The following is a 26,714-nucleotide window of genomic DNA, read 5'->3' as shown; positions in this document are numbered from 1 at the left end:
TTACTTTTACGCAGTACTCTACTTGCGCGCAAAGTTGCATAATTTTCTGAATTTCCGGGGTGCCTAACTTCCCTTGTTAGTAATGAAAGTACCTACTCGATGCGATAATCTAATAACCGGGTAGTTGAAATAGTCCCTAAGTAATTACATAGCCCGCAGAGCGGATTACAAGCAGCGCGACAGACGTTGAATTTAAAACACACTGTAACCGAATCGTCCCGCCACTCTCTACCTATAATTCCACGTAACTTTAATGGAACAATGAATGGTGTACGATGTCAAAGATGGGCGCAATAACTTTACGTTTAATTTATCACGGGTTACCATCATCGGGGATTAACTTCGCGACTGACCCACATATTTCCCAACGGGTGATGGATAGTCATTGAGGTTGCCGCGTGGCAGTCACCTGCTACCAATAATGGACAACCCCATAAATGGTCTTCCATGGGATTGTCGTTCTCAGCTAAGAAACGGCTTCTCATTGTGTGCAGTTTCACCTTACGCTTACCTGAAACAAAAAAGCGAGGAGCGTCTTGAGAAAGCTTTCCACGCGGACGCTTCATAAATCAATAGACTTTCATTTCGCATCAGACGTACCTAGCCCGATATAATATTTATGTTTACAAGAACCGGTGACAGATAGCCGAATAATTGGACACCTCGAAACACCAGCGAAGTGAAAATACATGTCTGACGTTTACCGTCACTTTCTACTAGCGGACAGTCGTAACTCGCGCACTCTAAACTATTTACGACGACAACTAGGAGTCTCATGGATTTAAAATAAATTATTTTCTCAATTCCACGCATGTTTTATCCCGTTCGTTAGAGACGTGCGATAATTGGAAAAAAGGAACGATTTCTTTTCGACGTTTTTCGAACGATTCGTCCAGGACGAATATCTGTTTGTTTGGTGGATACTCGGCTTAGCGGCAGTGATATCTTCTTCGATTACTAATATTTTTTCGTACAAATTTGTGAAAATCTAGACAATAAGTCTGTCTATTAGTGGAAAAGAATTTGGTTTAATTTCTGCTTATGGTTTCTTCTAAAAAAATTCTCCAACTTGCATCATTTAACGAACCCCTGAAGGGACTACGAGCTACGAGCACTCTTCCCCTGTGTAAACCGAAATGGATGTCCCGCTGCGACGTGGAATAGCAACGCGTTCGCGCACAGATTAATCACGAGAGCGATAATTAATTAATTTTATAGTCCTGGCAAGCGTCTCACACCGTGGGGTGAAAAATCAACGGCTGGGTGCAACATAAGTTAACAGGGAGTAACAGATAACTGGCTGTGTGTTCGCCATTAGTGCAGCGAGAGTCGGTCCACCTGCATCGCGCGAGTAAATCATCGTTGCGTTTTTCGTATCGGTAGTGCATTAATAATCCGGCGAAAATTGCGTGGATGAGCAGAGAAACATAAATCCGACATTGCTCATTACATAGTTGCACAATCAGTCGTTACGAGATCTTGCTGTTTCCATGAATAATCATGAGATCCGATAGTATTTAATTAATCGAGGAACATAAAAGTGGAAGATTCGAAATACATTTTAACGAAACTTGACAGTTCGACGCGTTATTCGCTATTATCAGGAAACTTACTTCCTCCTATACCAGTGACCGTTTATTAGCAAGTATAATCTGTCTTTCCCTAGGTTTAATTGGCGCGTGCAATTTTCTTCCCGTGGACCAGAAATCCTGCCGTTCTTATCGAGATCGTCCAGTTTGATTAAATTATTCTAGAAGCCAGCAACTAGTTTGCTGCTGTCACTCGTTGACAGGGAGGAAAAAATAGACCGGTGAAATACCTCCCAGATACACGTACCATATATTTCACAGTTTCTTTACGATCGTCCCGCCGCGCAGTCGTCCTTACTCTATTACAATTTCCGTGTCGTTCTGAATTTTAAATCCCCCACAATGCCAAACACTGCCGTACCTACCGCGCGGACTAAATTCCAGGGAACGGCCGTTTCGAGTAGCTTGATTTACCAAAGTAATAAACCTTTGAACGAAAGATCCAGATTGAAATTCCGATCTAGCAATCTGGTCGATGGATTCTTTCTGGCCGTAAACGAGCGCTCGATTCCTCGATGGAAATCCAACCCGGACGACCTTACCGCGGCATTGCACCGATCGCCGCGGTTTCCCAACGGGGCATTGCTCTAAATATAACTACGATCATAATTAGGGGCCGAATGGGAAAGGAACGCATCTAATCTTTATGGTAGGCATTTCAAGCGCGGCGCGTAGGAAGCGTGAAACGCGAATTGCGGGTCTCCTAAGTCATTAGCAGGGTCGACTGTTCCGATGGTGTATGATCGCGCGGCGGCGGCGTCGAACCAGTTTTAATATACAGGCCTGGCACACAGGCGGACTGGCGCAATTTCAGCTCGTAAACGTAAAATATACTTAAACGATAGTTAAGTTTTTACGACCGCCGGCCGAGGATTTCGTGCGAGGGCAAGGCGCGAGTAAGTGCTCCGCACCGGTGGACACAGTGAGCGTTACGTAATCGGTAGGACGAAACGGATCGATTTATTCCACCTTGGTGTTCTCCAGTATTCTTTGGCAAATAGCCACCCTTTTCGTAAAAGATCATTCAAACATCTTAACACTTTAATGGCCGCCGTATAGGTAGGTACGTGATACCACGATTTACCACGTTCTCGATCTACTGTAATACTTTCCGCGGAGCTTAGAAATCTACTTTATTTCACATTCGTCACCGTTCGAATCATGCCATTCGAAGATTTATATCCTACTTATATTATGCTGTTCCGACGGTTTATGAAGACCAAGGAATAGGTGGGGAATTTGAAAAAGATCGACAATGGGCGTTATTTAGGTTGCTCTGCTTAAGAGTAATGAGCGCGTGATTAATTCAAGGGTAACTGATTGGACGTTGGGGTGAGAGTATGTTAAGACAGGGAATGAGTGAGATATTTAGATAGAATATTTTAGAAGTGACTATGTTTAGAATTAAGTTATGCAGGATGATCAATACACGGTAGAATTGAAGTTTTTCACGCCCAATATGGCGCAGCACAATAGAACCAGTAAGGTTCTGTGGCGCACCCAGGGGGAAGTCAAGAGACCCTGCACCCCCCGAAAAAAGGCTTTGCAAAAAGAATAGAAAACTGGATTTCATTGTTTAAATAAATTTCTATAGTCGCCTAAAGAATTTTATTGAATTTGCGTTAAAAATATCTTCATCCTTTCAACTCGGACTCGTTCAACCCCCAAGATTAAATCCTGAGTGCACCACTGGTAAAGTATGTCTGCTCAGTGTGGACAGAGGCTTCACATTTAACTGCTGTATTTGCACAGAATGTGATATTTGAGATTCAATACTTTTCACTGCTTTTAATTTAAAATACCAAATAAAGTAAAGTTCTTCGATAAATTTGCAATAAATTTTCACAATTATAACGATACTTATGAACGGCAGTGTATCTCAGGTTTATCTAATCTTCAAGATCCACTGATTTTGTTTAATGCAGTATGCCAATATTGCCAATGTCCTTTGTGATAGTTTGACATAATACTTATCGCGAACTGGACAGTGTGGATTATTCTAATACTATCTGTGTGTGTGTGCCGTAGAATCGTATATGCATCTGTAAGCACTAAACTTAAAGGAAGTGTCTCGTATCCACAGTTCACACCAATATCGTGGCGTTTTCTTCGCGTCGCTGTTGCATTCCTCGATTTGGTCCGGACCAGATACGCAACGCGTTGATTACGCAACAGTAGCAGCGTTTCTCCGTAAGATAAATCGCGGATTCGATCTCTAAATCAAACGGAACACCGTTATCACGGGGCGATAAACTTTAGCAGTGATATTTATTCATCGCCACTGGACAATAATCCGCGGACAAATAGCCGAGATTTGCATTACCCGTATTCGGAAACGTATCAATTATTCCACTGTCCGGCGCGAGCTTGTTTCTCGTCCAACGATTTTTCAGTAGCAAACTAGTTTCTATACGCATTGCCAAGAGACACAGGTGCTCGTAGTGTTATAACAAGTGACGGGAAAAATGTGCTCTCTGGGTGGTAAAATGAGAATCTAGTTTTTCGAATGAACAGAATACAGGGTGCCCGGTAAATCGCGGTGCAATTTGTTAGCAAGTATTTCCTCGCTAATGGAAACAAGTACAATATATAGAATACACTTTTTACCACAGCTTCATTTCTAAAACCATTATTTTTTAGGACAATGCTAGTAACAGAAACATTTTTTTAAGAATTCTTTTCCTTATGCCTTTTTTATGACGAATCACGTTCTCCGCAGTTGCGCCGTGATTTAAAGGACACCTTATATAATAGCTCAGGGTGGAGAACGTCTCACTGGTTGTATCAAACGATTTGGTCATAACAAAATCGATATTTCACCGGTGTAGTAACTAAATCGATATTTTATCCATGAATGCACCGTAAATGCCAGAATCGAAAGAATTGTGTAACCCAGCTTTAATGTACTGCCCATGAAAAATTGCTGAAGACACATAAATGATAGTGGATCATATACTGAAACCAAACTACATACATTTATCAAGCTTATACTGGACTTAGGGGACTAAAGAAGAATTTATAGTTTTGCAGAGCAACACTGTTTCGAAGTAGTTAGTTTTATTATTCTTAAGGAACAGGTGCAGGCTTAGTCTTCAAAGGATCCGGGTCGATGAATGTGAATTTATTGGGAAAGGAAACATAATGTTTATGTTACACACCTTGCCGCGGCGAGGTGTAAATCATTGGCAACATATTAGTAGCATCATTCACGTGAAAAAGTCTTTCTGTCGGTGATTTTTTATGCCCACGCGAGTAACTTTGCAAATTGTTTTGTGAAACGCGACTTCGCGCTTTATTTAGAATGGCCATTTAAAATTACGCAACATTCTTCCTCTGCACGTAATATGTAGATATTATAGGTGGCTGTCATTGTAAATATTATCTTCAGCTGTTGATATACATACACATGCATGAATTTTCTCGGATATAATTAAGATGCATATTCCTGCGCACGTTCGAAACTTACAGCAACTATAGCAGTGTGGGAAGCAGGTTTTGCAACGGTGACTGATCTTTTGGCATGCTGCGTGTATGAATGCACCAACAAGGCACCGTTTTAGATATTTCAGATTCTCTCCGATTCAGTTCTTCCTTTCATATCGTAGGTTCAAACTTTCCTTGTCTCATTCTGTGGAGTAGGGGAACTATGCGCTGAACTCTCTTTATAATAAAACGCTCTATAATCAATATGCTTTCATGTGCCTGTCACAAGATCCGATATTAAATGACCTCGATCTTCATCTTAGCAATATTAAGGTTAATTGAATTTCATAAATTCGAGGGTTGTGCAAATTTATTTAATATTTAATTTCATTAAAAATATTTGAAACGGGGTAATTGAATTTTATAAATGTATTTAAAGAAATCCCACCATGTTTATGTTGCGTAAACATTTCACTACCTTTGACATGAATAATTTCACCCGTATATATAAATAAATAGAAATATTTTGCAGCACTTTAATCCCATACTAAAAAATACCAACCTACTTTCTACACTTCTTTCACTGAATATCCATTGAAAAAAAAATGCACAGATTTCAGGAGCATTAAACAGGTGCAATAAAGTTTACAACCTCTTAACGCGTTTTCGATCTCGGAGCAATTTGCTGGGATCGTGGCTCCACGCGTGCGAGAGAAAGGCGCGAGCGTTGAATGAACGGCCGCCACCGCCGCGATCGAACAATAAACAAATTATTTTACAGCCGGGCGATTTCATTATTTAGCAATATCGCGTCCCGTTAATGGCCGTCTTATTACTCCCTGCGTCCGCGCAAAACGACCAACCACCCATGGAATTTCGCGTGTGCGCACGACCTGGCGATTTCTCGACGCCGAGATCGCAGAATTTTTCCAGCATCCGCGCGGCTGGTTGTTTTCCAGTCGAATATAAAATATTGCCGTGTTTCCATCGTGTTTCACGGGGATAGGTACCTCGGAGAGAAGGGATTTCCACGGACGATTAATTTTTGACCAGCGTAACGAGACACTCGCTCGATCGAGAGATTGAAAAGCCAGATTGCGTTTTCGACGGCACCAAGGGCCTCATAATGGTGTGCAATGTGCATCTATTGCGTGCCGAAAGGTTAGAAGCTGCTTCGAGGCTTATCTAGCAAATTACTGCTGTTGCTTATAATCGCGGAGTGGGATCGTTCGCGGCCCTGATAATACAAAGGACTATTTGCATTTATTATTCATCCAGGTAATGCGAATGCACAGAGTACGGAATCTCTGGGACATTTCGGCACAGACATGCAAAGTAGGGTAAAGTAGCCGAATATGACACCCATTTCTTAAAAACATCATAACTCTTGACTGGGAACAATTTTATTAAAATTCGATGCACGTTTTAAAAGTAGAATATGTATTCTTTGACAACCTACTGGAAAGTAGTATAACAAAAATTCGGTTTCTTCGTAATAAAATAAAAACGAAAGTCATTTAAATATGCAGATACAAAAAATGGGTTCCTAATATGAGAACCAGTTTGTTTTTTCCTGAAACTTATTTTCTCTTTCTTTTTTTATAAAGTCGGCATGTGAAATCTATTTGTTCATTACCGCAGCCTTTGCGGGCCTACCATCAAAGTCTTCATGGGCCCAACACGCCCATCGTAACACTTTATACATACTTAACCTATTGTTCACCTAGCACATCTGAAGAATATAGACCTGGTCAAAACAAGTATTCTGTATCATAATTTTCTTTCTTAATCGCTTTCATCATTCAGAATAATTTCTTCTTCGCTCTCATCAGTAGATTTTTCACGGGTCTTAATGATATACAACTAGTAAGCCTTAAACTAGATCCCAAGCACTATACAACAGTATTTGTGCAAATCATTATACACTTACCACTTTAGAGGTATTTGTAATTTAATCGAACCACTTCAAAAACTTTCTGCAACGTATTTCAGAAATATGTATTTAAAAATTTTGGTGACAAATTATTAACATTAAGCTTGTATTAATGAAATATATTTAAAAACAAATAGGTTAAATAATTTGAAAGTTCTAATAATGTTGATTTTATAATTATATCCTTCATTAAATACGTATTTTATTTCTGCTCACTTTACCCCATATATGTAAAGTGGTCGACTTTGCATTTTCTTTTCAAGTTGAATTTTAATATACTTCAAGTTTATTTTAACTATTCATATTCGTCATTTACCAATAGTAATGTTCAAATTATATTATAAATCTATTTTCACACAATTTTTATTGAAAGGGAAAAATTTTATTCGACTTCAAACATTTTTCGTCCCACTTTGCCCCAGTCTCCCCTACCTACTTACCTACGCAGAGGCATTACTTTTCATTCCATCCACCTTCTACACTCTTCCTCCCTCGCCAATACAAAACTCCCCGCCTGCCCCGTTTAAGAGCTCGCGCCAAGCCCCAAGCCTCGAGCTTCAAACCGGGCGCACGGTGATCGCTGCCAGGCAAAGGGGTCGCGCGTCTGGAATAGCGGCAACGATCCGTGTACCAGGTTTCGAGCTCCGCAATACTCGTTGAGTGACCGCGGCTGAAAGCCAGTGTTTCTAATTCACGGCGAGTAAATGGCAACCAGCCGTGGTTATTTACTGTTTCTACCACTGCCGCGGGAGATCGGATTTAACGATTGTAAAGGCTCGGATACTCCTGGACGCTGCGCCCGACGAAAGTACTAAACGCGTGTTAGGCACGCACAATTTCTCGAGAGCGCGGAGCAATTGGTTCGCTCCGCGAGTTCCCTCCCCCCGTCGTGGTAATTTATCGATTCCAGCGATAGCGTTTTGTGTTTATGTCACTGTCGGGCCGCGGCGCGTAATTGCCGCGTTTAAGTTAAAGCGCGCGATAGGACTTTTGAAACGGCGCTACTAGATCATTTTTTCCCCGGGGACGGGAAACGTTTCCGTAATTGTAGCGGGGAGAGGCGGCGCTGGATTTATGGCCGCCGTTTCGACGGCGCAAGGCACCGCTCGTGGCTGACTTTGAGGGAAGTCCGCGCGCTAAGTGCGACCGTTCAATAATTTCATCGCGAATCGTTTCCCAGAGGAATGGCGGCCGATTGAAAGTAGAACGGTCCGGAGATAAATTGTTGGAAATCGCCGATAGTTCGCTTCAGGAAATAGTTGTATCATAAAGTGATAAATAACGTTATCGGTGTGTGGGATACGGGGAGAGAAGGAAACAGCCTAACGTTGGCAAACCTCGTGGATATTTCAATAAATATGCAGAGGGCGCGGCGTAATTTTTATCAGATAATCCCGTGCGTGATGGAAATTTTCTTATATAATTCGGAATGATAGGATAGGATTACGTGTTTCACCCTGTTGCGTCACCTGGGTCTACGTTGACCCACTGGGATTTTCGTTTTTCACTTTGAGGGACATGGGGGAGAGTTGTCTGTATCGCACTGGCCGCATAAATCGTACCTCATCAATTTCTTAATAATTAATGAATATAAACGGCGTGTAATAGTAAAAATATCAAGTAAATGCGAAATGGAAAAGAAGAACAAAACTTTTCGAACTTACACCCTATTTTGTGGGTGCTATAAACGTTTAAAAGAACCAGGGATGATTGATAATTAAAGTAACTTTTTACCAGTTTATTTTAGCGGATACTAATCTAACAATGCAGTTTCATGCTGTATTTTTGTTTGTTTTTTTAAAGCGGGTTTATTGTAGAATATTTTAAATCATTTTACATTCATAAAGTTTAAATCGATATTTATAAATAAATTGATAATGTTTCCTAAATCGTACCAGTACAATCGTATCAGTACGTACACATATGTAACTATACAATAATCGTTATTGTTATTGATACTATTTTTAGAAGAGATACGTTTTTGGAAACCGTGAGGTACAGTTTAGAAGACCGATTGCCTTAATCGTATATTTTACAGTATGTCAGAAAAAGGTTAATAAGAAATTAATTTGTTCCGAGCAAAAGCTTAATCATCTAATAGGAGGTACGAAAAACATCAAGTTACACTATCCAATATTAACTCGCGTTCAAATTAGTACCAAGTACGAAATATAACGTAAAATATCTAAGTGGTACGATACCTATAGACAACCCTCCATATAAGGAGGCTGTAAATATGTAGTAGGCTTTACGATGTCACATCTTTAAAAATCTCCTCCTCTCGATGGAACAGTACGGTGAAATAATACCAGAGATTTTCCCTATTTTCAGAAATGTGACAGTGAAATGAATAATCCTCCTTTAATCTTTCCTACCACGCATCAGATTAACCTTGTACCTCCAAGTAACTCGTAGTGCTCTGGAATCATTTCTTCCATACACCAAGCGTCGATGGTAACTTTTGCCAATAGTCGCAAGTAACCTGTCCGAATCATTGTACCTACCCTGAACGCTCCGAGGCTTGCACGGCGTTGCTCGTTCCTGGCCCATAATAAATTCCATTATTCACGATTAGCCGCAATTTTCAGGGTCCGATTTCAATCGGCCAATTCGTTACGCGATATCGACACCGAGATATATCATGTCCTCGCCAACAATGAGAGCTTTCTCTACGTAGGCTCGCATAAAATTATGATGAATCGGTCTCATTATGCCGTCCATTGAAATTCACCTCGACGTGTAAGTAGACAAAAGAGGAATTCGTTTTCTTCGCGAATTTCCATATAGCGAGAGAGCGCACGCTTATGATTTAACCGGTGATTTATCGACCGGCCGCGCTGCCTACAATCCTTCAAAGCGTATTTACATAATCCATTCTCCGCAACGAGAATGACACACAATGGCAACGGCGAACATTGCGAGCGAAACGCGGGGAAAAGATTCGCGGCAAAAGCGGCGCTGTACATCAAACCGCCGTAAATTATCCTCCATTTGGCAACATTATATCGGCTATCCCGGTCGCAGCCTCCGCTTTACACGCGTTTCCTTCTTCCTCGGTTTACAGCTTGCGTTTCCTTTCCTATAATCATAACGCAGCGGTGGCGTTTCACCAGGGTAAATTAATATCGTACAATTTGACACAGCGCGCATTCCTATCACCATGCTTCCCAGTCAATTTCAGTAATCCAGATCCCAGGATACAATGGAAACCTGCTCGACTTAACAACACGATTTAGCCTTAGCACACACTATCAACTCGCAATTCGCTAAATTGTTCACCCAGATCGAGCATTGTTCACGGTATGGCTATTTTGTCGAGGCGAAGAGCAATCGGCAAATATACACGCTCCTGTAGATCAGCGCTCTGCAACCGATGTGCCACGAGACGATGTCAGGTGTGCCGCGGCACAGTGCTTCCAAGAGGAGAGCACAAGATTTTTTTTTAACAAAGCTTTTCGTAAATAAATGCTATTTCAGTGTGTACACTTGGTAAGTTCTACATGTTTTGTATATTTATGCTTGTGGTGAATTCTGGGAAGGGCTCAGGTGTGCCGAGGGTGAGAAATGATTGCGGAGCACTGTTGTAGATACTCAAAATCAATGGCATCCGTCAGATCTTACGGTAGACGGTTTTGCTACCTTCGTATCCTTCATAGCCACTTGGAAATCGCATTAGCAATGTCGTCATAGTTTTCCGACCCTTCCTTCCTTTTCGCTTTCGCAAGCCTCCGATCTTTTTCGCCCCGTTCACCGGAGGGCGATCGATAATGCACGTAAAACGGGAAACGAGCCTTTCACAGAGGAAACACCGTGCAACCAGGTAAAATGGATTTCAGGTAATTCATGTTTCCGCTATTGCCTCGGCCGCGGTGTCCGGCGAGCGGACGACGTGAATTGCGACAGGGAAACGGTTCCTGATGACGGGTAAGACGTGTAGAAATACCGATCGCGAAGCAAACCATCGTGTCGCATCGAGACATCGCAATTAATCATCGTTTTGGTAAGAATTGCAGGGATACTGTGACGATTGTGAAGTATAAATATTATATAACGTAAAAATTAATATGGGATTAGGAATTCAATGAAAAATTTAATTAAGACTCATATTCAGTTGATATATAGGTTCGGTTAGAATTCAGGCAACGCTCGATTCAAATTCAAATCGTCATAAATTCGGTAACAAACACCATTCGATTCCTTTCAACGAAGTGTTCACGTCATCGCGAACTACACATCTCTTTGCCTCTTTCAAGGATGCGAATTGTCTAATCTGCCCGTGCAATTGAACAAGATTTGAGTAATCGATGGATCGACCAAATGATGCTTGAATACTCGAGATTTCGCTGCGCTGAAATAAACTTGAGGCAGATTGGAATCAGCTGCAAGTGGGTACTGGTTTAGCCTGACGCGCTGACAAAAGGCGTACACGTAGGCAACTGATCATGCATTGCACGCGGTGTTTTATTCGCTACCTACGAGCGGGCGTGTTTGTAACGACTGCCTACTCAATAACCAGACGGCATCGATTAATAAAATAACAATAAAACAGGGCCTGCCTACCTGAATCGCATACGTAAAAGATTGGACGGCCAGCGATTCCGGTTCTCGCCGCTTTGCCCCCGGCTTTTTCGCTCCCCGAAGCGTCTTTTACGACTGTTTAAGGACGCAATTATGCCGCGGAATGTTTATAATTCATTATAGTCGGCGACGACGTGGTCGTCCGCGCTTCTTTTCGCGCGATATAAATTCGTTTAAACGTTTGGGAGCCTGCTGCTGGCCACCAAAGGCCTCCGCGTTCGAAGGATCGTTATTCCGGAGACCGTTTTTAGTCGCCGTTGCGGACACTGTGATCTAATCTTCTTTAGAAGCAATAAATGCTTAGGTGCTCAAACCCCTTTTTATGATCGTCGATTCCCGTTCCATGAAAATATCCCTGGAATATTAAGAATTCAGAAGCAACGTGGTTTTGGACTTGTGCTGCGGATCGTTGAATTCTTGCAGCAAATGGCTGACACCTTATGTGATAAACATATATAATATTTGTTAAATATTGGTGCATATAAAATTGCCGATCGCGTGAAAGTTCCTCTGTTTATGGCGCGGATACGATGACAATTGAGAACCTTACAGCGAGAGGGGTGCAGCTCCATCTTTACCAACTTCCAGTAAATTAAAAAGAACTGTTTATAAAATTATTGCTCTGACTTAGCATTGAAAAGAGAACACCAATTGGAAAAGTAGCTTTGAATTGATAAGTTTTTATTTCTATTTTTGGCGAATTTCTCAAATCTGGAGCATTCGTATTGCGCCAACGCTGGCTTACAACTCGAGAAATGTCGCAGAAGCTTAATAAAATAAAATAAATGGAATACTGAAAAAGGAGGAAATATTTTCGCTCGATCTTCCCCACGCGAAACGGCAATTTCGTATGCACAAATCTAATTCTTGCTAATGTGTCACAGTTACGGTCCCTATATGCCATGCCGACCAATTAAATTTAACGGCATTCACGCGTGGCAGGATCAGCCTATCGCGACACGGACGTATGAAAAATTCATATACAATGCACCATTACGGGCAATCATGACTCTATCAAGGATACTATAACAACAATTAAGATGCAAGATACCCAGATCTGTTCGACACTAAAAACTCAACTGGCTAGACCAAACAGGGAGGTGGGGCTTTTGAAGTGCTCAACGTTCCTTATTAGACACCTATTTATGAGCTTTTCATTTCTCCCAGTGGAGTTATCAGATACGTTACGCCAAGGTGCGGCCCTCGGGAAAATTATTCCGTTCCACCTTTCAGTAAAGCAATTAGCAGGTAATGAAAGCCGCGACACGGAGGTGAGCCTGGAAATCCAATGCCGTGGATCTGGTCAACGAGCGGCCGGTTGTCGCCCATTTCTTTCCTTAACCGCGGCGATGATGGCCGATGTCCCTCGGGTTCGCGGGAGTTCATACATCCAGCGAGATAATTAGATGCTAAGGTGCGCGCGGTTTAGGCCTTAATTGCTCGCACAGACATGAATTATCCGGCACACTCGCGGCTGAAAGCCTTCCATTGTCAGCTGGAGGAAGTGGACGTGTTCCTGTTTATCTGGCCAACGGCTGAAAACACCAACCGTTCGCATGGGAAACTCTTTGTCTTCGGGCACGGCCGTGCCTGCTTATCGTTGCTCATTTTATGCAGGTCCGTTACGTCACGATGCGTTTAATTATACAAACATCCACTTCGACGATTTAATCAGAACGACGGTTTTGTTTCGTTCTGCTAACGCCTAGGGTGGTTTACGGTGATTGAGGGCGATGTAGGAAAAGTTGCTTGGTGCTGAATATTGTATATAATGTGGAATATAGAATACAGACACCGGCAGTTGGGATAAACAACTACCAAGCTGCTGTTCATGTTTTAAGTAAGGAATATGAGACTTGGGCCTGTCGATCTGTTTTATCTGTCGTCAACGTGGGCGTTGGAAAGAGAAAACGATCGGCACTTGGGGGTGTTGTAAACCAAGCCTTTACGAGGAGCCTGAACAAGGGAGGCTTTTGACGAGTGCGACGCTGGAAGGTATTCGTGACTGTATCGTCGGCGACAACTGTTCTCTCGTAAAAATGCCTATAGCGTATTAAACGTTATTTTCTGCATTTATTCTTTTAGTGGTCTTACAGCTACTGTTGCATTATTCTTCTACAGTAGTATACGGAGGAACTTGTCCGACAGCAAATTTATGACACAAGTTACAATGGAAAATAGGAAGCAGCTATAGCATACACTGAAACTTCAAATACTTTGATCGACGCGCCGTCTATTTTTTACAGAATTCGATTCATTAATCATTTTGCGGTACAGAGAAAAACTTCATTAAATCTATAGTGGAGATCGTAACTGTTTCGCAACGTGAGCTTAATTCACAGCGACGTTTTAATTTCAAACGAAGGGGCGCTCTGAAAAATCGTAGAATATTATTTTAATTCGAAGCATCAGCTTCCCTCAGAAAACATAATTAATATTACTTACAATTAGTTGGTTGTCCACGTTAATAATTGCTCCAATGAAATCTTTCCTTTTAATTAATTACTCGCGTGCGCCGTTGCATTTTAATCGCGGAAAGAGCACGACTCAAAGAGTGACGCGCAATTCCGTCGATATTATCTGTCGCGCAATCAAATCATTAATTTCGCCGCGCGAATAATGCGTACCCCATAGATTTTTACGGCCGCCTTTATTACTGGCCGACATTCAATTTTCGGCGAATTAACGTGGCGGTTCTCTTTCTCTCGGAGGGAGCACACCTTATGATTTGCCGCGTTAACAGAGCGACTTATCTTGTTCTCGTTTGCAAGTTAAAACCAACAGGTTCGACAGAGATCACAAAAAGGGATAACTCCGCGGTTCAACGTGTTCACGGACCGCTTATAACGCCAATGCTGCGGTGATTAATTTTTACGACGTTCGTAAACGCCGAGAGAGGGAGAGATGTATCTCCTCGATCTATATAATTGTAAGCTTGTCTTCGGACGAGCTTCCAAGAATATTCGCTTCAACTAAGAGCTGCCGTTCACGATAATGTCACTGATAAATACTGAAAAATTGAATATAACGCGAAACTCTGATAGAAGAAACCGAGAATGTGTGTAGAATATTATAACAAGTTAAATCACTTATAATATTACCAGGCAGTTACGATTACGAGAAAAATGGTGCTTCTAAGTCAACTTTGTACACAATAGGGGCGACCGGGGCTGGTACGCCAGTTTTTCGGTTTTTGATTTTTAATAAATTATGTGGACGAAATATCATTAAACCGGAGAGTATATTTGATAGGGCATACATTTGGCAATCTGATTAAATTATTAAAGTTGACTCGATGTGGCAAAAATTAAGGTATTTTAATGTTTTTCTAACACCTTTCATGCTGGTCAAACAGCCCCATGATCGGGGTTGGCTGACTTACAGTAGGGGGTAGGTCGTCTGTAGGTACAATCATTTAAGAAAATGTTATTAGCAACTTATCTCAGTGGTAATAAAATAACACAATGTCACAAGAGTTGTTACATTATAAAATATTAATTTCTTTCTTTCATGCTTTAATAATAAACTGAAACTTTTTTCAACTTAAACATAAATTATAATGTATTTATAACATAGTAAAATTTAAACAAAAAATAAAAATCGCTTTCTGAATAACGAAATAACAATTTAAACCTTATTAACGTTATTAGTCAACCAGCCCCGACCTATCATTTTGACTTGCATAATCTATATAATCTTCAATTATTTATATATAAACAAAAATACTATGTCAATAGATCGTCTAATAAACAAACTTTAAAATAGTCCCTTAACATTTATTCTATTGTAACTATATAGAGCGTGAAAAAATAAAATCTTTAAGAAAAAATATTTACTTACATAGTCAATTTTGCGACAAACGCTGATAAATGTTAAAAAAACGTGCGATCGCGGGGTCGGACATAAATGCATGATATAGTATCGTCTAAGTAGACTTCTTTCTACAGTAAATCGTTCCGCAGTAGAGCATATTTCGGAGCAAAGTTATTAACAATTAGTCAATCTACCCCTTGGGCCACCCAGCCCCGGTCTCCCCTACAGATTTGTTTACACAAACGATATGCCTCTCTCGGCTTATTCCGTAATTATACAACATCCTGCGTAATCTAGATCCGAATTTTTCAATTACTGCATGGGGTTTACCCCATCGCGAGAAACTAAAGTAACATAAATAAGGTTGCATTAAAAGTTCGTTGAATGTTACATTTCACTTACCCTTTATTATATTGTATATTATATTACGAATCTCTGGTATAATCTCTTATGCAAGCCGCTGCACGCATCTATTTTGAGTTCCGCGGATTCACCGTTCGGGGGCTGAAGAGACAAGCAAAACGGGGCAACTTAATTGCTACAAATCACGATAGCGGGGTAAATATTTCACGTTTAACGAGCCACTTTATAATGACGGAATTAAATCCATTAGGGAAGATAGAAAACAAGGCTGCGCCGTGCGGGGTGGGCAGGCAGCGGAACTCGCGATGCGCATTGCGCACTGGGTTGCTCTTGCTGCGATAGCAGCCAGAAGTAATTACATACACGTATCGGGTATTATCAGCGGCAATGTTGCAAATGCGTTTTCAACCGCGCAGCGTTCTGGCACGCTCAATGGCTGTCAGCCGTTACATTGGAAAAAGTAGAGGCAGGCTTGTAAATTTTTCTAATTAAGACTCCTAACGCTATCTGATGTTGCCGTAGCGCAAAATAATATCACGCTTCCCCGCGGTGAACCAGCCGAGATATCATTCTGTTGCAACAACTGTTGCCAATGTGATTGATAAGATCGGCGAAGCGATCAAAAGCGCGCCTATTAGAGACAGAGAACGGTCGCTCCATCGATGTTCATTCATCTTGTTCAATAGGAAAACTCCTTGCTGACTAAGTGTCGCTAATTGTAAGTGAACGAACCCGTTGTTATCGGGGTAACAGGTTCATTGCTACATGGCTGCTATGTTGTTGCATAATTAGCGCGATAACAGAGCGCCGGCGCAAAGGGGAATGCGAAATGATATTTATAACTATGAGCGCGGCATGACGAGTGTAGACTTTAGAGTAGTACATCGCAGCAAGGTATTATCGCGAGTAAGGTGGATGTCCCAATTCCTGCTCATTTAACAGGTTACCCGTCATAAAGAAGGTATACATAATTTGTTTGTGATCAAAATTTGCAGAATAATTGATTAATTCTTTAGTAATAAGTCAGTCAATTCAAAAACTATTTAAGGACGATATTTCAAGATGTTTAACTATTAGTAATTTGCTCTAAATGTCCGTATTTCTGCTCACGAAAAATAGCGATGTACGTATTTCTACTCGCCATTTGTACCAATTTCTGCTCACATAATATGCCTTTTCAGGTTAAAATAATTTACATCTTTTATGGAGAGGTTTTGTAACACAACAGTAAAGCATGAAATAATGATAAACAAAAAATCAAATGTCTTCGAATAGAAATAGAGGTTACATCATACATTGAATTGTGAGGTTATGCTACTAAAATTTTGATTAATAGTAAAAATTAAAAATAGTAAAAAAAAATCTAAATCCAAAGCACAATACGGTATCTGGTTTTGTTATCAAATAAGAACTTTTACTGCAAAAACTATTTTCTGCCCAATTATCGAATACCAATAGTGACGTTGTTCCTTAGCACAACCAGCTAGAACACTATCGAAAAATCATGAGCCTCTCGTTTTAAAAAATTTTCGTTGCTTATGCTGCACTTTGATTAGCCCCAACCTCGTGCAGCACTCGCGTGAATGTTAAAATAATTTAGAATTATTTTGTTGCAACTCTAGTACAAAGGTAACGCTTATAATAATAAGAAAAATACGAAATCAGCAGAAATGGGGACATTCACCTTAATTATGATCTTCTTTTGTTCCACGCGTTAAATTCTCTGTTCTTCATCCTGTATATGTTGTATGTTAGTGTTTGAATCTCTGACATTTTCATGTCAACCATACATCATACATCTGAGTTTTACAGTCTTTAGCGATTACAGCAGGATTCGAAATTTATTGAAGAACTTGATCAATTTTACTTTATTTGGTATTTTAAATTAAAAGCAGTGGGAATATTCTGTGCAAATAGAGCAGGCGTACTAATACTTATGAACGTTAGTGTAAGAGGGTAAGTAAGAGCTCAAAATTCGTTTGGATAATTAATGAGGTTCTACTGTAGTTGCAAATAGAAATAAATAACTGGGCATTTATATCCAGAAGAGCAGCTGTATTAAGATCTCTTTTCGACACCGAAACAGCTACTTCCGCGTGGAATCGTTTGCACCGGTGAATAATACAGCGAATTCCGCGCGAGCACTTCGCTATTCCGCTCGCGATTCCCCGTCTGGTCGCATAAGTCAGCCGTGATACGGTTTCAATCCGTCAACGTGTCCCGCCACGGTATCGAAATACATAACACTCTGTATCCAGAGACGTTCGCAATTTATTACGCGCGACGCACCTGCCTGATTTAAGTGGGCCTAGATGTACGGACGTGCTTATGGCAATAAGCCCTCCCCGCGGACAAGAGGAGAACGTATCGCGAACACGGTACTGCACGCTCTGGGAAAGTGCGTGTACGTGTCACTTTTTAAAAAGCACACTCTTCACAGGTGCCTCCACGTTCGCCGCGAACAAGCACGAGTTAAGTGAATTAACTGCGTTCTTGAGTAAACGGAGCCATCATCCAGTGGGACATCTGGTTCCATGAAAGTTCTTCAGGTCTGCTGTAGCGATTCCTTAAATGTTCCTCGTCGCGAAACGACTCTCATCTCTCTGAGATTTTTAGATCACATTTTTGATCTCCTAACGCGTTAGATAAGAGTCAACAAATCCGTAGACTGGAGCCCGTGGATAATAACGAAGGAATTAGTATTGTAGAAAATACAAAGTCAAGAAATCGGTTCGTACATATGTTACATCACATCATATTTTTCGTGATTTTGGGATTTATAGCATATTTTGTTGATAGCAACTGGAACTACAAAAACGGTCGAATCACGAAGGGTTAGGAAGCTCAAATGAGATGACGTTAAAGTTTTGATAGACTGGTTAAGAACTAGTACACTTAATTTTCTCGATAAAGCTGTTCTGCGACATTCCCTGTTTTTCCCCTTACCCTTTATTTTACATCACGATGTTGACTCAGCCATCAAGCAACTTGCAAATTCCACGAACGTGGAAGTATTCGTTGTTACGTAAGAGGAGCATCTCGAGCTCGGCGGAGGCTCGGGGAATTCGCGCAGGATCCAGAGGGCAACGCGCACGCGCGACTATTAACCCGGTAATTAATGATCCCCAAAGTATACTGGACGCGCAACAAGCTTGCAATCTGAATTGATGAAACCGTTTACCGCTGATTTCCTTAGCTCGGCCGTGTTCGTCGAAAGGCGACGGCCGAAGAAAATATAAATTGCGCAGGTCAGAGCAAGTTGCGTGCCCACTCGGAGCGATTTGGCATACGGCCTGCATACCGTGCCGCGCGTTATCGGAATTCCTAAGCTCCCTTGTAACGTACAGCGTCAATTCGATCGCGGTTATCGAGGAGCAAGCCGCCAATCGAAAACCCGTTAATTGTGCACCGGGCCCACGGTGTTCACCCCTTTATTCTTACTTGCCATCGGGTTCTATCGCTTCTACCTGCCGGTCGATTTATCCTTCCTTATCGTTATCGCGTGGCCGGTGTACAACATCCTGCGTTTCTTTGTAGAGGACCTCCATTTATGTACCTCCAACGTATCCCCTGTGTAATACATATATAACAAGCAGAGCTCTGGGTTAGGTTCTTCTGCGTCTTCCTCGCCCTTTCCAGCAACGCTTTGCTCGAGCAAATGTTCAGTAAGAAAATAAGGCACCTCTTCTGCACCCTCGGGCGGCGATGTCGGGGTCTTTTTGGACCCAAGCGTATGGCCAGCGGATTTAATAGAAAACCCCGGAACACAGAAAATTTAACTGTTCTGATACAGTAGTGCACTCAGGATTTAATATCGAGGGGAGCCGAGTTGAAGGGGTAAAAATATTTTCAATACAAATTCAATAAAACCCATTAGGTGATTACAAAAATTAATTTACAGAATAAACTCCACTTTTCTTTTTTTTTACGAAGCCCCTTCTTTGCGCCACTGTTCTGATAAGCAGTATAATAAATCCTGCGAGGCCTAGACTTCACAAAAATCGACCCAGGTATTTACAAAGCGAACAGTGTAAATTACCATTTAATCAAAGTGTTTAACCGAATTGGGGATTGAAGGATGCCGACGGAGCTTCTAAGTTTTATTATACGCGGTTGTTTACTCAAGATGCATCACCCAAATTGAGCACACGTAGGCACGCATCTTGTACATGGAAAGATTAAAAAAGTAGCGCGCAAATGGAGGGATGGGTGGTATTCGACAGCAGCACTGCGTAGCTACATAGGTACAAGTGTCGCAACGTACCGCTACACCTGTAACACCGTCGATTACACTCGCTTTTTCTCCGCGGAGCCGGGGTAATCCGACGATCGCGTCACAATGAAATTGGTACGCGGCGAAAATTACGCGGGGCCGCGCGCGACCGGTGCGAGCGTTAATCGCGGCTCGATCGGGGCCGCCGTGCATTTCGCCCGTATGCATCAGGCACGGGAAACAGAAGCCCTTAACGATTTGGGTCATCTATCGCATAAACGATCGGGTCGGATAGGCTCGCTTACGATTTCATCGATACCGTCGCGGTATTGTCCAACGATCGATCGTCTTATCGAGCCGGGCATCTCTCCCGGTCACTCCCACACCTGGCCCGCCGTGAAAACGAGCACACCGCGCCAGCAGGCCCGAACCCTCGGGCCCGGGCAGCAACTCGATCTTCCGCCCCCTTTCCTCCTTTTTTTTCTCTCCTTCGCACATTCCCCCTACCCCCCTCTGTCATATTTTGTCCGCGTGATCGCCTTGTTTCTGTTGGGTTGTTGCTCGCGATCGACCTGAATCCATCGACTCGGGCAGGTTCAACTGAGGGTGCATTCATCGTGGCTCGGGCAGTCGTGTTTGATGCCCGTTTAATGGGCGTTGGTCACGCTTGTCGATGGAACTGGACGCTTTCGTGGGACTTTTTCGATGGCAATGGTAGTGGGAGAGAATCGTTGGTTGCACGGTGTAAACGAAGTGTCCGTCTGACGCGAGTGCATTGAATGTTTTTATTAACTTTGGGGAGACGAATGTTTTTGAACCTGCAACTGTAATATTTCTTTGATTCCCTTTGGTTTTATTGTACCGAGGTGATCGAGAGGTCCGCGAAATTCAGCTTAATCGCAGTGCCCAAGCACGCTTCACGATAATTCACAATTTACATCATCGACTCCGCTGAACGTGGAACAGGTTTTTAATACGTCAGCACTGCGAGTAATAAGTATTTGATAACTGATATCTCAGCATCGTATCATCGAGGTTTCTCCGAATGGGAGATCAGCATTAACTATGTAAGAAGCGCATCTTTAACCGGATACAGGCTGATAGGAATATCTGACAGCAAAGTCGGCAAATGAAATTTGAGGAACGGGTAATTCTTTAATTAGCAGCACAGCCGAACGGTTCATGAAGTATCCGTTACACGATGTAATGTCTTCTACGCTGTTTTGCATATCGACACAAATAACAATCTTTACGCCGCGCTGCATACTTGTTGCCTACGCGTTGGGCAATAAATTTCGCGTTAATTTTCGTGTGCTCAACGACGGGCACAAATCACTTTCAAGCATAAAGATTCCGCTGCATCTGCGCGCAACGCGACCAGCTTTACACGCGCGCCTAAATAACCGCGAGACAAGCGCAAACGTACGATTATCGGGAGGATCGCGATCGTAATTAAGCAGGAACGAGAACGTCGTAAGTCGGTAGTAACTCAAGCAGATTAATCTTCCCTTGAAATGAACCGCGATCGTAGGAATACGTTTATCACGCCGGATCCTGAACACTGGTACCCTGCAACCAGCTCTCTACACTCGCCTCGCTGTCATTCATTATCCTCGACATCCGCGATTTTAAAGAGCAGCTGTTCGACGCGGGATTCCGTGATTTCAGAGAAAAATCGCTGCTTACTCGTCTGCGAACGCCAGGCGAACAGTGAAAAACAAGAGAACTGGTAGACATCCGTTCGCAATTATTGAACATATTCAACGAAGAATGGCGTAGAAAGAAAGGCGTGGCGATCTAAGTTTAGCGAAGTAAATCCTGAATATAGGAGAGCACGGATATCAGAAGCCAGTGAGCTCTAATCCTCCGAATGGTTTGCATAAACCGGGATATGCCTCAAAAACTAAGCTGCGCAATTTAAAGTAGCTTGTTTGGAATCGTGGGAATATTCTTACTGCCCACGACGTTAGTCTCGCAACCTTGCCATTAAAACTCTCAGTGTTTCATACGGTGCCTTTTTGCTGCGCCCCGGTACCCGGCTCTTAGGTTAAGTCATAATCGCGAGAAATCAGCGGCGCAAGAAGTCTCGCGGAACATAAAATCCGTGAGCAACGAGGAAGGAGCAGAGTACAAGGTAGAGAATGAGAGGTTTAAAACAATAACTCACGAGGGACTCTGCAAGGAAGCGATATTACCATAGAGCCAATGGCCTGTCCGATGGATGAAAATATCGGAAGATTCTAATGATCAGGCCTCTCTGGTAAACAGAAGTCGTGACTCGGACGCGGCCGCTACCTCTTTCGCAGCAACGTCTCCGTATGCATCGAGGCTTGCCCCTATCGATGATCTGCGAGCCAACGAAAAGCCCCTCGGACTTTGCATTGACGCGGATCAAACACCGTTCGCGGCTGCGGAACCTCACGATTTTCTACTGCTATCGATCGCGCGGATCTATCGAAAACCATGCGAACATCGAGCCTCACGACTCTCGGACCGCAGATTCTTGTAGATCCCCCGCGAATTTGAAATACGAACGAGGCCTCCGTGGCGGCTGATCGGGGGAACAAGTTATCCTGCTTCGTTGGACCAATCTTGCTCGCGTAATAGATTATAAGGGATATCGGGAATGCTATGGTTGCTGCGCTTGTATTTCGAGCTCCCTTCTTCTGGCCGGACTAATCAGCGGAGGAAAATATTTGATTGCGACACGTACAGCTTTCGGCGCAATAATTTATTCACCAGTAATATTAGCGCGAACGTGACAGTTATGTGCAGTGAATTTTTGTGGCACAGAGGTTTATTAAAAGTAATGATATACAGTTAATAACCGAATGCGGTCGAATAAGCTACAAGAAATGCAAGAGCGTAAGGTCTTAATGAAAGCTGCAGGAGCTAGGTCTATGAATAGTCACAGGAAACCAGAAGAAACGACATATACGCTGCAAGTAGTTAAATAATGATGGAGACCCTTGGCTGAGCGAAGATCGATGGAACATCTGTCAATGTATCCGGGGAAGAAAGTTTTCATGCTGAGTTTAAAATGCGTAATCCAATTCAGACGACGACTGTAATCGAGAGAATGATCAGCAGTTCGGGAAGGCCGGGGAGCGCAGAAGGAATCGAATCTCTTGCAATCGAAGCGAGATTCCCGATTACCATTCCTAATTGCATCCATCAAGTAATTATGTGCGTGGTACCAGTTCCTACCGTCACTCGAAGATTAGAGAGGGTACGCGCGGGCCTCGGATCGATTCGATCACGAGACCGATCATTCCATCGCATCGGGATGCGCTTTGATTGGTTAACCGAGATGATCGAACGAAACGACGACTCCTTATTTTATTCTGGCAAAAAGTCCCGCCAGCATGCTTTGCGCGGTTTGCAAATTACCGATAATTTCGAGAGGATGTCTCTGATAATTAATATTACAGGTTCCCAGCGAATGAGAAGCGACGTGGGACAACGTTGAACCCCTGATTGAGGTACAGTGACTCTCAGATTTCGCCGTGTGCTTCGCAGCGCCGACTGATTATAGGAATCACAGCGTTGCTGTTTTGTTTTCTTCGAATTTCGAAAATACACATTTCTTTTAACGACTACGATCGTCTTGCGCTGCGTATACATTTCTGCTAGTATTCGTTAAATATATTTCCGAAGTCATCTGAATCGTGGCTGTGTGACGAATGAAATAAATTCCTGAAATATTTTACCTAAACTCCACTATCGCTAGATTTAAACCTGCCGATACAACCCCCGATTCATCCGAGAAACCTGACACTAATTCCAGAATGAAAGCACCAGACAAAATAATAACCGCAACAAATACTCCGGAATAAATACAAAGAATGTAAGACTCTTATGCAATCGCTTCATCTGTCCATCAATACCTGCCCGTACATAATCACTTTCTAAAGACATCGCAAGTCACTTTTCACTGCGCGCTCTAAAACTTTCCAAATAAAAGACAGGGAAGGACACGTGCCATTCAACCCTGCGCCACGGCCGATCGCAAAAATCAATTTGCCAGCGGAGCAATTGCCGACACGAAGTGCCTACTCAACCAGACATCCCAACGATCGGCACAATCTCCTTAAAGCTTCAGCCAGGCCAGTGGAAGTCAGACCGTCGGGTCGCCGTATTACACTGAATTTATTTCGCTGCCATCTGCCTCGTTCGCCTACTGATAACCCGGTGAAATAATTTTTTCTGCAAGGAAGTCGCCCACAGCGACAGGAACTCGAGTCAGAGGGAGAGATGAGGGGGAGAATGGCAATGCCGTAAGAGCACAAATAAGCGAGGCGAATGAGCGTTTGAGTCCAGGAAACCGTTTGCGAAGCACGAGTGGCAGCCGAGCAATACGTGCCCGTTCATTGTCCGTCCTTCCGTCCGTCCTCGCAGTCTTTCACGTGATTATTTTTGCCGGTTTGCGGGCACAATGAGCGATTTCTAGCCGTTCCCATTGTTCCCCTTCGAGACGCACCGCGTTTTGTGCCGATGCCCGGCCCTAGCGCCCACTTGCATGGACAAGTTAGCTGGAATTTATTCCCTGACGGTGTTCCCAGGGACAGGCCGTTGGGATCGACTTTTTTTCGATCGCTGGCCATACCGATTTCCAGCGATCGGGTGCGCCTTTGCGCGGATTTTCCGGGGGGACTTCGCGATGGGCGCTCGGCTGGGAAGGCGAACGACACTTGGGAATAGAAATGGGCGGCACAGGTGAAGGTTCGGGGAGGCGAGCCTACCGATTTTCAGTGGAATTACATTTGCAGCAAGAAATAATACGGGACTTTAGAATTTTAAGAGTTCGATTCCTGTGACTCTTTATATTTCTGTGAACGATAATAATATCTTTCATGCAGATTTTATGAAAGAGGAGTACTACTTTAATCCCGATGGCGAGAGCGAGGTGAATACGGTTTTGTAGCGCGTATAAAAGGTTTATCGGTAATACTCCATCTTCCCCTGAAAGGTTTGCATAATTCCCATCGGCTTGCCCCGGTTTGTATGTACATAAACGGTCGCCAAAAATGATGGAACGGGAAACGTCGTGAGAAATGGAGAATCGTCGGGACTTATCTGGACAGCGACTACTTTTACTGCACGATAAAACCGCGGGGAAAAAGTGTCGGCGTAAAAGCGAGGAGAAGGGAAATATAGGATAAGACGCGTGCACGCGCATCCCCGTGCATACAGCGGGATTATTCCCGCATTTAATACCCACAGCTGTTATTTTTACGAACCCAGGCCTGGAATCCGACGCATAAACTCTAACGAGATAAAATATCTCGATATAATGTCACTGAACTGTTGGATACTAATTATAGGGCCGTTATTAAATAATCGCGGCTCGGATGCCGCCCATTAAACCGCTGCTGACTTTACGACGCCTGTACGTCACTGAAAGTGCATAAATAAACCAAGATAAAGTACGAACGGCGACGCTGGCGTACAGTGAAACACCGGGTGCTGGTTGGTTGCTAGGGATCGAGTTCGCGGGGCCATTTCTCTGTATTAATTGAGATATCTACGCTATTACTAAATAGTGTGAATGTTATTATGTAAACTGGTAGCTGGCAATTTGAAAATTCTATGCTTCATAAACTACGCGTATGCATAACTAAGTAGGTTTACTACTCGGCTTCGCCCGAAATTTAGATCCTGATTTTAGAGAAAAAAATGTCTTATTTATTTTTTTTTGAAAATATTCACATTCATCTGGATTAGTTAGGCATATTGAGCTGCAACACATTTCGTGACCCCAGAGTTTAGCATTTGAAACTTCTTAGGCGACAGATAAATACACAAACCCTTTCTTCTTTGTATATTAAGATAAATAAATAATATCTGTGCTATCGCGTGGTAACTTCGAACAGAACGTTCAACGGTAATTAAATCAGTAACGAATTCATAACAAGCGATTTTTCACTGGAAAGGTAGTGGAACGAAGGATATTCTTCCAAGTATACTGGGGTTGAACTCGCATGGGAGACTTGTATATCGATATTATTTTAATATATTAAGTAATACACTCGGAAGAAGATGGCCCAAGTTACTACTAACAATAAATGAGCTACCCAAGACGAACACAACTACAGGGTAAGTCGCGAATACTCGATCAACGGAACGTTAGGCTCGCTCCGAAGGAAAGTACAATGAATTCGTTAAAGAATCACCTCGCTGCATCGTTTAAAGTTTTAAAGTGCCGGGGATGCAAATCAGCGAGCGTCGCAACTGCGTTTTATAATGCATGCCGCCTCGGTGCGACCTTTTTCTTCCGTAGTATCGTCCACTCGAAGATGAAAGTAAAAAAGCGCACGCCAACGGGACGATTTCTCGCATCCGCGCGTCCACTTCACGGCTCTAACTTAAGGACTGTTATCGGATCTCTACAGCTCGTTTATGCCCGGTTCAAAGACCTATTTAGCATTTTCTTGCGAGACTTTAACGACGCCACGCCACTCCACCTTCACTCCAAGGATAATTTCCCGCCTGTTTCAGGAAGGCAGTTAACAACATCGCGCCAGACGAATCCGACGACCAAACCGGGGAGAAAAAAGGAATCGCGATTCACGGGGACTATCGATCGTAACAATCTTGTCTATCAAAGGTGAAGAGGTTCGCAATCTGTATGGGGAAGCGGTTTCCGTTCCGAAGAAGCGGGGACACAGAGTTTTAACTCTCATCCTTTCACTCGACTCGTGTATCTGCTGACGAGTTGAACGCGGCGGCCTATAAGTCGCGTGAATGCCGTGAATTTGTTGCTTCTCAAGCCCCTTCGATTGGAATTTATTCGCCGGCGCGG

The 26,714-nt window shown here is 42.8% G+C and overlaps 1 protein-coding gene across 1 annotated transcript in view; it reads right to left on the bottom strand.

The window, feature by feature from the left end:
- Positions 1-492: 492 nt before the first annotated feature.
- The window catches only part of LOC143370493 (UPF0489 protein C5orf22 homolog), a 112,757-nt gene continuing 86,535 nt past the window's right edge, over positions 493-26,714 (bottom strand). The window contains exon 4 of the mRNA XM_076815737.1: positions 493-511. Within this exon, the coding sequence (XP_076671852.1) occupies positions 508-511 (4 nt within the window). The 3' untranslated portion in view covers positions 493-507. The remainder of the gene's footprint in view (positions 512-26,714) is intronic.

This window comes from Andrena cerasifolii, chromosome 1, assembly GCF_050908995.1.
Source record: "Andrena cerasifolii isolate SP2316 chromosome 1, iyAndCera1_principal, whole genome shotgun sequence".
Taxonomy (NCBI): domain Eukaryota; kingdom Metazoa; phylum Arthropoda; class Insecta; order Hymenoptera; family Andrenidae; genus Andrena; species Andrena cerasifolii.
This window is presented reverse-complemented; position numbering and strand designations above follow the sequence as displayed.